This window comes from Podarcis bocagei (genome assembly GCF_964188305.1).
Source record: "Podarcis bocagei genome assembly, chromosome: 13".
Classification (NCBI taxonomy): domain Eukaryota; kingdom Metazoa; phylum Chordata; class Lepidosauria; order Squamata; family Lacertidae; genus Podarcis; species Podarcis bocagei.
Genome location: NC_138138.1, coordinates 52,549,988 through 52,564,022, shown reverse-complemented (window position 1 = coordinate 52,564,022; position 14,035 = coordinate 52,549,988). Strand labels below are relative to the sequence as shown.

The window sequence follows — 14,035 nt, the reverse complement described above, 5'->3', positions numbered from 1 at the left end:
GCACCATAATTCAAAAGCATCCATTCTTCGGCCATCAGCCTTCTTTATGGTCCAGTACAAAGGCTTTAGAGAGGTATTAAAGAGCTTATTAATGGAGGAAGGCGGCTCATTTGCATTTATGGTGGTCTTTACACTCATTACACCTTAAGGCTTAAAGCAGCAAGGCAGGGCGGAGAGAGTTGTTCCCTCAGATTGTGAGGTGGCCCTGTCATTGTGCTTTTTCTCTCTCCCCAACACACACATCCCTCATTTTGTACTGGACACAATTTTATTTTATTTTATTTCATTTTATTTCACTCCCCCCCGCTCCCCCCTCCATTCCCTGGCCATCAATGGTGGGGAAGGAGGGTAAGCGAGCCACATTCAAAGGCCTGCTGCGAGGGAAACGAGGCAAGGCAACATGGCGGCCGCGCAGGTGCTCCCCCTCCCTGCGCCCCGCCCCTCCCTTTCCCAGTGCCATTCATCCTCCTCCTCCTCCCCCCCCCCCCAGTCCTGCTACCTTCTCCGAAGTGCCCGGATGCCAGCAGCTCGGCCGCCATCTTCCCGACTCAGCCGAAGCGGTCCCGCACCATTCAGTGAGCGCGAGCCCAGCAGCAGGTGCCGCCGCGGCCACCGCCAGCCCCGTTCCGAGCCCCGCAACCGCCTCGACCAGCACCCCCGGAGATGTGAGTAGCGCCCCATTTGCAAAGCGCCGCGGGGCGAGCAATGCTCTTCAGGGTGCATAGAGGCGGGTGCATGTGAAAAAAGAGAGGGTTTTGACGTTTGCTCGCCGGCGCGAGGGAGGGAAGGCGGCTCAGAGCCGCCCACGCAGTGGACCCCCGCGGGTGGTTTTTCCTCCTTTATCGGTGCTTAAGGGGGGGGGTCATTGCAACGAGATCGATGGCGTGCAATCACCCCCGGCTTGCATTAGTGTTTGTGCATTAGGTTAGGACCCCCATTTTGGGGAGGGGGAGGAGGCAGCGGCGGCGAAGGGCTTGGCCGCCGTCCTTTGCAAAAACAACAACCCGGTTTTCAGGGCGTTGGGCTGGGTGAAGGGAGCGCAATGGTGAGAAATGCATGTAGAAACGTTGCGCTGCCCCCCCATCCCCCACGCCAAAGCGCGTTATCCTTTTGTGTCTCTCTTCGCCCACCCACACATCAGCCTAAGGCGATCTAGGGAAGGAGGGGGGGGATCAGGGCAAGGACGTGAGGCGGCTGCAAGAGATCGAGCGGGGTGGGGGCAATGAGCCTTCCTCCACCTTGAAAGAGATGGCCGGGGGGGTGCCTCTCCCGCCACCGCCAAGCTTTCCCCCTTCCCTCCTCTCCAAACCTCGCATCTTTCCGCAGGCAAAGGGATCAACTGGTTGCATTGTTGCATCTCTCATCTCATCCCCCCCACCTCAATCGTGGAGTCGGGGGGGGGGAGAAAGTCCCCCTAAAATAGGCAAGGAGAGAAATAAACAACATGCGGTGTTGCATTTCTCCTTAGATAGCGAGAAATAAATGAGGTCATCGTGTATCATCCTTCCCCTCCTTGGGGGAGGACGTATAGGAGAGCCCTGTTTTATTCCCCCCCCCCTCGAAATCTTCTTGATGTAGCCAGGATCTAGGGAAGGTGATTTTAATAAATAGTCGGACATTCCGCTTTAATCTTGTCCCCATCCATTTAATCTCTGCCTGCTTTGATGGAGAATTGCCTCTTCTTCCCTCTTTTTAAATATATTTTGCAGGGAAAAGCTAGCATGAAATACATTTTTTATAAAAAATCTGCCTGCATATAATGTTTCTGCTGTTGTTCTTTTAAATGGGAGTGCCTGCTTCCTCCCTTTTCCTCCTCCATTAGCATACCTGGAGGCGATTAACTGATTCCTGTGTCAGTGTAAAAAAAATTAACAGACCCCCCCCCCCTTGGTTACAGGTGTTAGGTACTGTATATGGTGGAGGTGGGTGCCTAGCGATACCCCCCTCCCCACAAACGCCAGTGGATGCCAAATGCTCTGATGGTTGAAATCGACAGGGGGGTGTTCTGAAAGCATCATCTGACCAGATATATGTGTTCAGCGCCCCCACTTTCCATTTTTCCTCTTCAGTAAGGCACTAGATACGGCCCCTCACCATGTCTGAAATAATGGGGATGTGGGGGGGCACGTTTAAGACCTGCCACCCCTCCCATATTCACCCTTTTGAGTATTTTTAGATTTTGCAAACGCAAGCAGGCAGACAGATGACGCTAAAAATACCCTTTATTCCCAGGCAGTTGTCACTTCCTTGATTTTCATTCAACCTTTGCTGTTTGTTCCTCTTTTGTGGTGGCAGGAGGGCGGGAGTGGAATTGCCCCCCCCCCCTTTATTCTGCAAAAACCTCAGCTTCCTTTCATTGCTGTGATTGGCATCCTTGCGGTGTGGGCTCCCGTTGTGCACCATAGAAAGGAGTCGTAGAGACCACCCCCCAATATAAAATTTTCTGTTTTTCTTTCTGGGGGGGGGGATGTAGATCCTTCACGAATTTTGTGTTTTCTTTCCCAAAAAACGCTTCCTAAGCTCTGAAAGGGGGTGGGGACGGGGACAGGGGGGATGACATTGTGGAGGAGATGGTAAGACTGGATTTGGGGAGGTAAGATTTAGAGTCGGGTCTGTGTGTTATGGACAGGAAATGTACGTGCGTAATTGAGAAAAACAGGCAGGTTCAAGGGAGAGAGAACAAGGTGTGTAGGGATTGGGGGAAGGTGAGGGGAAAGGAATGAGAATACACACACACACACACACACACACACACACACACACACACACACATATGGAATATGGCTTTTGTTGTGGGTACATTTTAGGGGCTACGGTGGTGTGCGTGCCCAAGAATCGAGGGCTGTTGAAGGGGGGTGTCAGGATGGCAGGCAGGAACAGATGTTCAGCGAGACTGGGAGATGTTTCTGGCAAATTTCTTTAAAAATAGAGGGTGATGTGAGGGCAAGATGATTTTGAGTCGGCTGCAGAAATGCTTGAGGCATGCTTGGCTGACGAGGGAGCTGCACTCTGCATGCACACAGATGGTCTAGAATTCGTTCGGGGCTGAAGAATTCAAAGGAGGGGGGGGCAGGCATTTTGGTGGTGAAATCTGGGGATTTTGCTCCTGAAGGAATGGCTTGGCTTGCACTGCTGGCCTGTGATGGAACGCGCTTCTCTGCATTGTGAGATGCCCTGGGATCTACAGGTGGAGGGCAGTATACATATTTAATACATAATAATAATTGCAATAACGTTCTGAGGTTCCAAGTGGCGCTTCCGTGCCTTTTCTCCCTGCCCCCTTGTGGGAATATTGTGAGCTCAAGTACAGAGAGACAACAGCTGCTAAATTAGCAGATGATGATTTTGTAATGAGATTTAAAATAATAAAAATCAGCCGGTGCAAAAATTATAAACTTACATCGTTTCCACCCCACCCCCGCAGCTGTGTTTGACCATGCGTACTTTTTTCTGCCTGAGTATTAATAAAGCTTATGCTGTGTAGACCTACAGCTATATTTTATCCACGAAAATCCACCAATATCTCACAGATGAGCCACAGATTTTGATGTGAGCTTACTCCAGTCTTCAGTGGTTTTGTTTAAAACGGGCCTACCGACCTGACTTGTGTACTTAATCAGATGATAACTCAGTAACATCATGTGTCCAGCATGTGAATTTAAAATGTATCAAAACTAGCAGGTTTATATGTGAAAGAGAAACTAATTAGCCAGTTCTTCATAACACTCGTCCAACAACATATTTTCTCTCTCTCTCTTTAATGAACGTAACTCATTGCCAGCAGCATTATCACCCTTCCCTCCATCTGCTCTGTATACAGTGTTTCCCAAACTGTTTCCAGCTGTTTTTTGGGACTACAACTCCCATCATCCCTAGCTAGCAAGACCAGTTGTCATGGATGATGGGAATTGTAGTCTGAGGAAAAACAGCTGGAGACGCAGGTTTGGGAACCCCCGCCTTAAAGCAACCTTCTTAAACTTTGGGGAAGGGGTGGTGCCCTCAGATGTTGTGGGACCACAACTCCCATCATCCTTGACTAAACTGTCAGGGGATGATGGGAGTTGTAGTCATAGAATCATAGAATTGTAGCGTTGGAAAGGGACCCTGAGCAGCATCTGTGCACCCAAATCAAATAACGGATTTGGGTGAGGGGACACACACTACGAAATCATGCCATTTAGCATACTCTCCTCCAATGAACTGGCATATGTAATTGTGCACACATTCTTCTCTGTCCACCCTTTGAATCTTTTCTTAGCTTCCTCTGCTTTGTTTTTTTAAAAAAGATATTTATTAGTTTTTTAAAATATAACAATGAAAATGAAAAATAAAAAGAAACAAAATACAACATAAAAACAGTTAAAAAATAAATAATTTTCCATAACATATCTTCCTTACACTTATTTCCCCAGACCTCCTCATACCTCCCTTCTTTGTATTTCACTTCAATTTGTTAGTTCAGCAAATCCTTACCATTAAGCTTTTACCCATTTGTAAACCTTTTTTTTCCCCGTATCTCCTAAAGCATTACAGCTGGAAACCCCTTAGTTTCTATCCAACGTCCTTCTAACATTCATTAATTTTACAATATTTCTGTAAATAGTTTTTAAATTTCTTCCAGTCTTCTTTCACCATCTCTTCTCCCTGGTCTCGGAAGCTTCCTCTGCTTTGATAATAATTCCCCTCTTTTTAGAAGGGCAGAGAGAGAGACATGGAGATACGGATTCCCTCAGTTCTTGCTCTGAAAGGTCTGAGGACTTAAAAAGTTTATCCTTGTACCAGAAGTAATTGTGGTGAACACCCCCTCCGGATAGTGACAAAAACCCTGAATGGATCCAAGTGAGTGTTCACGTTAAAGACAGGGTTGAGGGTTCGAGCCCCACATGGGGCAAACGATTCCTTCATTTACAGGGGCTAGGACTAGATGACCCTCGTGGCCCCTTCCAGCTCTGCAATGCTGTGATTCTGAACCTGAAACACATTTCCATCCTAGGAGTGGTCTGTAAATTCCCCTGGGTCTCTTCTTGAGGGTGTGTGGTGTGATAGGAATTTTATGGTCTTAGATATATGGTAATGTTCATAACTGCACATACATAGATCAGCACAGGAAAACCAACCTGGAACCATTTTGATTCCTAAACTGACCAAATCCTTTCTCTGCAAGGTTAACCTGGAAAAGCCTCCCCATTGTCTCTTTCCTCACAAATCCTGTCTCAAGGATATGTCTGTTTGAATAAGGTGTGAGCCTGTGGCCTGGCCCAGGAAATAAGTATTTTACCACTACAAAAGAATGGCCAGGCTCCCCAGGCAATCCAATCAAGTAACTTGCCAGACAGGAGATAAACTGTGACAGGAGAAAAACAACATTAAAATTTCTGTGATGTAGGTGGGATGTATCTGAGGGGTGGTCTTAGGTTACACCCCTTCTGTGATGTATGTATGATGTTTCTGGGGGTGGTCTTGATCTACAGGGTGGCAATTTCAAAAGTCTTTATAAGCCCTTGCACAGCAATTTTGGGGGGTCCTCTTCCTCTCCTGCGTGTGAGGGGAGCACCCTGTTGCAACAGATTAATAAAGATCAAGCTTACTAGCTGCTTTGCTTCTCAATATTCTCTGGTTGGCCCCTGTTATTTTCTCCTACCAATAGGGAACCTATGTAAGGACTCTATATGGGCTCTTGGATACCCCATAAGGGAAAAGGGCATATTTTTATTTACAACAGTGGTTGGGTTGAATCAAAGAGAGGAGAGGCCTAGTCCTGTGATCAAATACCCTCCCTCACTGTGCCCTTCAATCTCCCCCCCCCCCCGCTTTCAATGAATTGATCTCTTCTCCCCCTCCGCTTTACTTGAAACTGCCTTTTCTGGCAGTCCGTAATTTGGAAGGTGGGTTTTGTAAAGGAGACAGGGGTACGCGCTCTGAGGCTGTCCCGGGATGTGCAAATAATTTTCGGTATGCCTTGCGTGGATCTGTGGTTCTCTATCTTGCGCCCTTCGTTTCTTTCCTCCCCTCTCCTGATGTTTAGCAGCAGCCTTGGAAAATAAGACCGACCAAGTTACTAGACCACAGGAATGTTTTATGGCTTTGCCTGTGCTTGTCTTTTGTTGGCCTGAGGCAGGGAGCGAGTGTGGGCTTGCCTAAATCGTGAGGATCATCCGTGGCTGATTTGTGTCACATTATATGGAAATGAATCGATCGATTTTCCCCAGCCTGTCAAGATGTGCCTTTAGCCTCATGGAGCCTCAGCAGATGGCTTGACCGGAGGGGGGGAAATGGAGTAAAAAAGGGGGAAAAGAGGAATTGCCTAATATAGAACAAACAAAACCTTTTGTTCTGAGCAGCTGATAAAACAAGTACATCCGTTGTGCCTTTAAAACAAAGGGGTAGTCAGAAGATGATTCAAGTCACCTCCTTATCTGCTGTGAAGTCATGTTTTGGCCTTGCAGATAACACCCACCAACCCCACTGAGATAACTCTTCTCCCATGAGAGCTTTTGTCACAGCTGTGGGGGGCCCCTCCTCCCAGCTCAAGGGCCACATTCCCTCCTGGGGGCCACTTGCGAGTGGTGGGTGGGGCCAGAGGCAGAAGTAGGCGGGGCAACTCTGTGATGTAAATCCCTGGGTTTCCAAAGGTAGTCACATCCGTTCCATCACCTGGATATTAGAAGGGGAAGAAATGGAGGCAGTGAGAGATTTTACTTTCTTGGGCTCCATGATCACTGCAGATGGTGACAGCAGCCACGAAATTAAAAGACGCCTTCTTCTTGGGAGAAAAGCAATGACAAACCTAGACAGCATCTTACAAAGCAGAGACATCACCTTGCCAACAAAGGTCCGTATAGTTCAAGCTATGGTTTTCCCAGTAGTGATGTATGGAAGTGAGAGCTGGACCATAAAGAAGGCTGATCGCTGAAGAATGGTTGCTTTTGAATTCTGATGCTGGAGGAGACTTGAGAGTCCCATGGAGTGCAAGAAGATCAAACCTCTCCGTTCTGAAGGAAATCAGCCCTGAGTGCTCACTGGAAGGACAGATCCTGAAGCTGAGGCTCCAAGACTTTGGCCACCTCATGAGAAGAGAAGACTCCCTGGGAAAGACCCTGATGCTGGGAAAGATGGAGGGCACAAGGAGAAGGGGACGATGGAGGACGAGATGGTGGGACAGTGTTCTCGAAGCTACCAGCATGAGTTTGACCAAACTGCGGGAGGCAGTGGAAGACAGGAGTGCCTGGTGTGCTCTGGTCCAGGGGGTCACGAAGAGGCAGACACGACTAAACAACAACAATGCCCCCCCCCTGCCCATTTATAAGCCCCCTTTGGGACCCTGACCCTTGAACCTTCACCCTTGTCTTTACCAAATGACTTGGCATAACAAAGGTGGACTTTGGATGTGCATTTGCTTCCATGCAATCAGCCTGCCCTTTATCAGATGTAGAAATTACTTAAATTACCTTGGTACGTGCCACTTGATTGGAGGATGAATTCCCGGCTGGTTTATTATCGCCAAGTAGGTTTCTAAAGGGTTTATTTTTCGAGGATCTCTGCAGTTCTGCACGTTTCCTGTTTCCTGAGGCAAACCGGCTGCTGAGATCCCCTCTGTGTCCTAGGGAAGTTGCCGCCTCATATGGACCTCAGGCCTTTCATTCTTCCAGCCCAGTTCTGTCCGCTCTGGCTGGCAGCAGCCAGCTCCAGGTTCTTCTCTCTTCCCGATTCTTTGAATTGGGGAGAACTGGGTGGATGGGGACGCGGGTGGCGCTGTGGGTTAAATCACAGAGCCTAGGACTTGCCAATCAGAAGGTCGGCGGTTCAAATCCCCGCGACGGGGTGAGCTCCCGTTGCTTGGTCCCTGCTCCTGCCCACCTAGCAGTTCGAAAGCACGGCAAAGTGCAAGTAGATAAATAGGTACCGCTCCGGCGGAAAGGTAAATGGCGTTTCCGTGCATTGCTCTGGTTCGCCAGAAGCGGCTTAGTCATGCTGGCCACATGACCCGGAAGCTGTACGTCGGTTCCCTCGGCCAATAAAGCGAGATGAGCGCCACAACCCCAGAGTCGGCCATGACTGGACCTAATGGTCAGGGGTCCCTTTGCCTTTTACCTGGGTGGAAGACAGAAACTCAAGTAGTCACTTTATCCTGAGTCAGACAGGTGGTTCTCCTAGCTTCATATAGACCACACTGGTCTGCAGCAGCTCTCCAGGATTTCATATAGCGTTATCCCTCTGGGGATTAAACCTGGAACTTTTCACGTGCAAAGCACATGCTCAGACCCACTGAGCTATATATATAGCTTTCCCCGGATCTGTGCCCTGCTACCTGTTCTCTTCTGGTGCCCCTTCCCATTCATGCACACACATTGTGTTGCTGCAAAGGCCAAAGTAGTGCATTTTCCGCCTCCTGTTTTTCTCAGTGCAACATTTGATTTAGGTGTGCAATGCTATCTGCACTTGGAATTCTAGCTAGCTGGTGGTAGTGAATTTTATTTTATTTTATTTTATTTTTTGCACAATAATGGGATGAGGAAGGGGGCAGAGACCAGCAGGGTATCTATCTATGTATGTATAAAGGTAAAGGGACCCCTGACCATTAGGTCCAGTCGCGGACGACTCTGGGGTTGCTGCGCTCATTTCGCTTTATTGGCCGAGGGAGCCGGGCGTACAGCTTCTGGGTCATGTGGCCAGCATGACTAAGCCACTTCCGGCGAACCAGAGCAGCGCACAGAAACGCCCTTTACCTTCCTGCCAGAGTGGTACCTATTTATCTACTTGCACTTTGACGTGCTTTCGAACTGCTAGGTTGGCAGGAGCAGGGACCGAGCAACGGGAGCTCACCCCATCGTGGGGATTCGAACCGTCGACCTTCTGATCGGCAAGCCCTAGGCTCTGTGATTTAACCTGGGGTTTCCTTGATTAAATTCAAAACCTGAATGTGCAGACTGCTCTGTCCATTTGCTGAAGAAGTGTCTAATGGCTTTTTGGAAGAAGCAGGTGCTGGAGGGTGTTGATTTATCCCTTTCGGAACGAATGCTTCTTGCATTTCCTTCCTGAGGGCTGGTAACTTGAACACAGTTCAACAGAAATTGCCACGCAGCTAGCTGAGCTGGAGAAAAGAAAAGAAGTGAAGTCAAACTCACATGTCAACCTCGAAGGTACCTCCCTCTCTTTGAACTAGCAGGTGATAACTTTTGCAACCTATGCAGCAGTTGGTCAGATTTTGAGCTTTTATCTGGGCTGGACACCTACAGCCTGCCTCAAGTGTGGTGTAGTGGTTAGTGTTGGACCTAGGATCTGGACGAGCAGGCGTCAAATCCCCATTCAGCCTAACCTACCCCGCAGGATCGCTGGGGGGATTAAATGAAGAAGGGGAGAACCATTCATGCCACCTAGGAGTTCAAAAGCACGTCAAACTGCAAGTACCGTAGATAGATAGGTACTGCTCCGGCGGGAAGGTAAATGGTGTTTCTGTGTGCTTCTCTGGTTCGCCAGAAGCGGCTTAGTCCTGCTGGCCACATGACCCGGAAGCTGTACGCCGGCTCCCTCGGCCAGTAAAGAGAGATGAGCACTGCAACCCAAGAGTTGGCCACGACTGGACCTAATGGTCAGGGGTCCCTTTACCTTTAGACAGTGCTTCCCTCAAAAGTCAGAGGGGTGGTGCTCTCTCTCATCATTCATTTTTCGTTCTTGGTGGGGGTTTTTGTGCTGGTTCCAGAAATAACAAGGTGTGCTGCTCTGAGCTGGAGGTGGTTCGATGGTTACTTAGCATTTTGGTCAAAATCTTCTGCACATAACTGATTTGCTTCCCCTTCTGTCCATGGACCACCCCTGATCTCATTATCGTGAGAGTAGTTAAAGCCATTATCTGCTGCATTTATCATCAATCTTGCCTTAACGTGTTTCTTTCTTTTTTAAATGAAAACATAAGAATAGCACGCGAGTGAGGGAAACAAAACAAAACCAGTTCCACATACAGTGGTACCTCGGGTTGAGTATGTAATTCGTTCCGGAGGTCCGTTCTTAACCTGAAACTGTTCTTAACCTGAAGCACCACTTTAGCTAATGGGGCCCCCTGCTGCCGCCGGAGCCCGATTTCTGTTCTCATCCTGAAGCAAAGTTCTTAACCCGAGGTACTATTTCTGGGTTAGCGGAGTCTGTAACCTGAAGCGTATGTAACTTGAAGCGTATGTAACCCGAGGTACCACTGTATATCTCTGTCCTCGACACGTCGAGCAGGGCCTGGTGTTCTTAAAAATGCAAGGGGGGGGGGGAAACAAAAGGAAGAAATTTCTTAATTGGCCTAAGAACATAATAAGAGTTCTCCTGGATCAGGCGAATGGTCCAGCCAAGACCTGAGTACAGAAACCTTCTCCCCTCCTGATATTCAGAAGAGTTCATTTTCTCCAACCGTGTCGACAAAGCGTTGTCGCTCTGCCTCATAGCCCTTGGAGCTGTGTGTACGTGCTTAACATATAAGCCATAACATTAGCTTATTTTGCATCATTCATTCTCCTGCCAGTCATGCCAGGCTCCTTGGCAGCTTCCCCCACAGCTGCTTAGAGTTTGCCAGCCCTGCGTCCGGGCTGTACCATTTCAGACTGTCCGGGGTTGGGGCGGGAGGATTTCACGTGACTTGCCTGCGGGGAAAGCCCCTTGCATATAGAAAAGGTAATGTGCAAGTGGAAAGGGTGCTAGTGTGAGCCTCTTCTTTCCTTTATTTATTTTATTTAAAAATTTTAATTTATTGAATTTATATACCCCCCTATACCCGGAGGTCTCAGGGCGGTTCACATAAAAAGATCACAGTATATAAGATAAAAAATAAAAGCAATAACCCAGTAATACCCCTCCTAAAAAAGAGCCACATTTTAAAAGGTTATGGGATGTGCTACATCTCTATGTGCAGGGCATTTTTCTTCCTTTTTTTGAGGGAAGGAGGAGCCATTCTGCGACGTAAGAGGTCCCAGTTACATCACTTAATCAGAACGAAGCCTTCAAGGGCGCTCTCCAGATGTTTTGCATTACAACTCCCATCAGCCAGTGTCTGGGGTGATGGCAAGCTCTAGGTCTATGCAGTGATGGCCAAACTTGTCCCTCCAGCTGTTTTGGGACTACAACTCCCATCATCCCTAGCTAACAGGACCAGTGGTCAGGGATGATGGGAATTGTAGTCCCAAAACAGCTGGAGGGCCAAGTTTGGCCATCACTGGTCTACAGCATCTGGAGGGCGCCGAGTTGGGGAATGCAGCCTTAGAAGCTCATCTCAACTTGCTCTGTGGGTTAAGGTAAAGGGTCCAGTCATGACTCTAGAGTTGTGTTTTCATCCAAGCAAAGATGGGGACACCAAACCATAATGTAAAGGTAAAGGGGTCCCCTGACCATTACGTCCAGTCGTGACCGACTCTGGGGTTGCGGCGCTCATCTCGCTTTACTGGCCGAGGGAGCCGGCGTACAGCTTCTGGGTCATGTGGCCAGCAGGACTAAGCCGCATCTGGCGAACCAGAGCAGTGCATGGAAACGCTGTTTAACTTCCCGCCAGAGTGGTACCTATTTATCTACTTGCACTTTGACGTGCTTTCGAGCTGCTAGGTTGGCAGGAGCTCTGTGGGTTAGCAAACCCATAAAGACAAAGGTTTGTGGGGAACGCTGAATTTCTGGCGCACGCCCTCCCAAGACCCTTTTACATAAGTGATTTCTGTCTTCAACATGGTCTCCAATGGCCTGGGATTTCTCTCTCTCTTTTAAAAAAAAAAGGAAAGGGAGGGAGGGACTTCCGGGGGCGGCGCGAAACTGTAATGGCGGTCCTCTTCGGGCTCTGAAGAGGGGCTCCGCGGAAAAGGGTCGTTCGCTGCGGCATAGCGACGACCCATCAAGATAAACCACGGGTAGAGTGAGCCCGTGGCCGTGGGACTCGGCGGGCACCAGAAGCTGCTCCGAAAGCACAGAAGGGACCCCGTAAGGAGACCCGGAGTGAAGGAGGGGTAGCGGTGCTGTGAGTTCATCGCTCTTTCCGCGGAAGCGAAGCCGCGCGGCTGTTACAGATGAGCGCTGATCCTTCTTCCTAAAATCAACGCTAAACTGCAAGCAACATACCCGTGTGTAAAGGGGTTTAAAATTTGGCAAAGAAATTCGGTTAATTTGGCTGAAAGCGGGAGACGAGAAAAGGGAAGTCCGTCTTCCGACATTGCTGACAAGATCAAAGCAAAGCTTTTAGAAACGGAAGCATTTGAAACGGGACTTTGGGAAGCTTAAACTTTTTCGTGCCATAAAATTTGCTTATTTTATTGAGCTGAAGGTGGAAATGGACATTGACTAAAAGAAGCAGCAGATGGTGACTTTCCTCCTATCTTTTTTCTTCTTTGGGCTGTATTTTTAAAGAGCCAGATTGTCGGGCTGCCAGAGAGAGAGACTGTATCAAACTGCGGAAACAGTTGCAAACTGTGCTAGAAAGTAATTGTTACATTTGAGCAGAAAAGACTGATTGGGATACTGTTACAAGCACCTTTCGTGAAACTTTGTCGATTTATAAAAGGTGCTTTGGGAGATCTTGAATTTATGAAGGGACTTTTGGATTAACGAATTCACTGTTTTGAAATAATTTGGAACTTTAATGGCGGATTACTTCCTTCCTTGTCTTTGAAATCGGGTGGCACTCCCCCTACAGGGCTTTCGGATTACAAAATCCTGGGAACTGACTTTTGTTTTGAATTCCATCTCACTGGCTGTTTACTCCTGAATTTGTCTTTCCCATGGAACAATAGACAATTTGACCTTGAACATTGACAGATGTGTAATGAGTGGTGCAGGGAGAACAAGAGCGTCTAAAGCAAAGGAAACTAAAGAGGCTAAGGAAAAAGAAAAGGAAAAGGAAAGAAGACCAGCACAATTTGTACAAACAACATTGACCCAAGGACGCCGTTCGTCGGTCCCAGCTGTACTGGTGTCTCATAGAGAACAAGGGGAAATAACTGAGAAGTCCACTGAGGAAGATATGGCAGCAGGTGGGTCAGACACACTATTAAAACAAATATTGGAGCAACTATCAAGTTTAAATCAGAAGGTGGACGATCAGTCTGTGAAGATAGATAAAGCAACTTCCTCGATCCAAAAACTGACTGACCAAGTTTCCCAGCACACGCAAGCCATAGAGAAATTGCAAGGAGCAACAGCGGAAAATCGAGAATTAGCTGGAGAAGCAATCCAGAAAGTGGGAGTCCTACAAAAAGAGGTGGAAGAAATAAAAGGAGAAGTTAGGCCCCTGCACAAACAGGTGGGTGAACAACAAGTCTATCTGTCAATGGTGGAACTGAAAAATCGTGAGAGCAACATCAAATTGAGAGGTATTCCAGAACTCGAGCAAGGAGACTTGATTGGATACTTAACACAGGAATTCTCGAAGTTCTGGGGTTTAAAGGAAGACACGGATTTTAGGATTGTCTCGGCATATAGATTGGGAAGACTGGTAAGGAAAGACAGATCCAGAGACTGCTTGATAATTTTAAGAACAAAGGAAGAGAGAGACAAGATCCTAGGCCTTCACTTCAAAAAAGCAATTGAAATACAAGACAAAAGAGTGGAAATTTACAGAGATATCCCGAGGCAGCTGCTGGACCTTAGAGCCACCTATACAGAATTAGCAAAATTGCTGAGACACAACGCAATCCCCTATAGGTGGGAGTTTCCACAGGGATTATCCTTCACCTACAAAGAAAGGAAGGTTAAAATAAGAACACCTGAAGATAACCAAAGGTTCCTTCACGACCACGGAGAAGATCTCCAAAAAGGAGCGGATTGGCTTCCAGTTTTACCAGCACCAGTACCGCCCGGAAGTGGGCCAACGCCTATACCTTCGGGATCTGAACAAAAGGAAGACACCCCATCTTAAGAACATCTTAAATAGAACAGGATGTCTCTGCAGCTACTTAGCTGGAACATAAATGGCGGGAATTCTCCGGAAAAAAGGAGAAGGATATTTCATATCCTAAAAAAAGAACAATTGGATGTAATATGCTTGCAAGAAACACATGTGACTAGGCTCCACAGGAAAGTA

At 47.9% G+C, this 14,035-nt stretch overlaps 1 protein-coding gene across 1 annotated transcript in view; it reads left to right on the top strand.

Annotated features, from left to right (window-relative positions):
• Positions 1-495: 495 nt before the first annotated feature.
• VAMP2 (vesicle associated membrane protein 2) overlaps positions 496-14,035 on the top strand; it is a 35,104-nt gene continuing 21,564 nt past the window's right edge. The window contains exon 1 of the mRNA XM_081168267.1: positions 496-665. Within this exon, the coding sequence (XP_081024393.1) occupies positions 664-665 (2 nt within the window). The 5' untranslated portion in view covers positions 496-663. The remainder of the gene's footprint in view (positions 666-14,035) is intronic.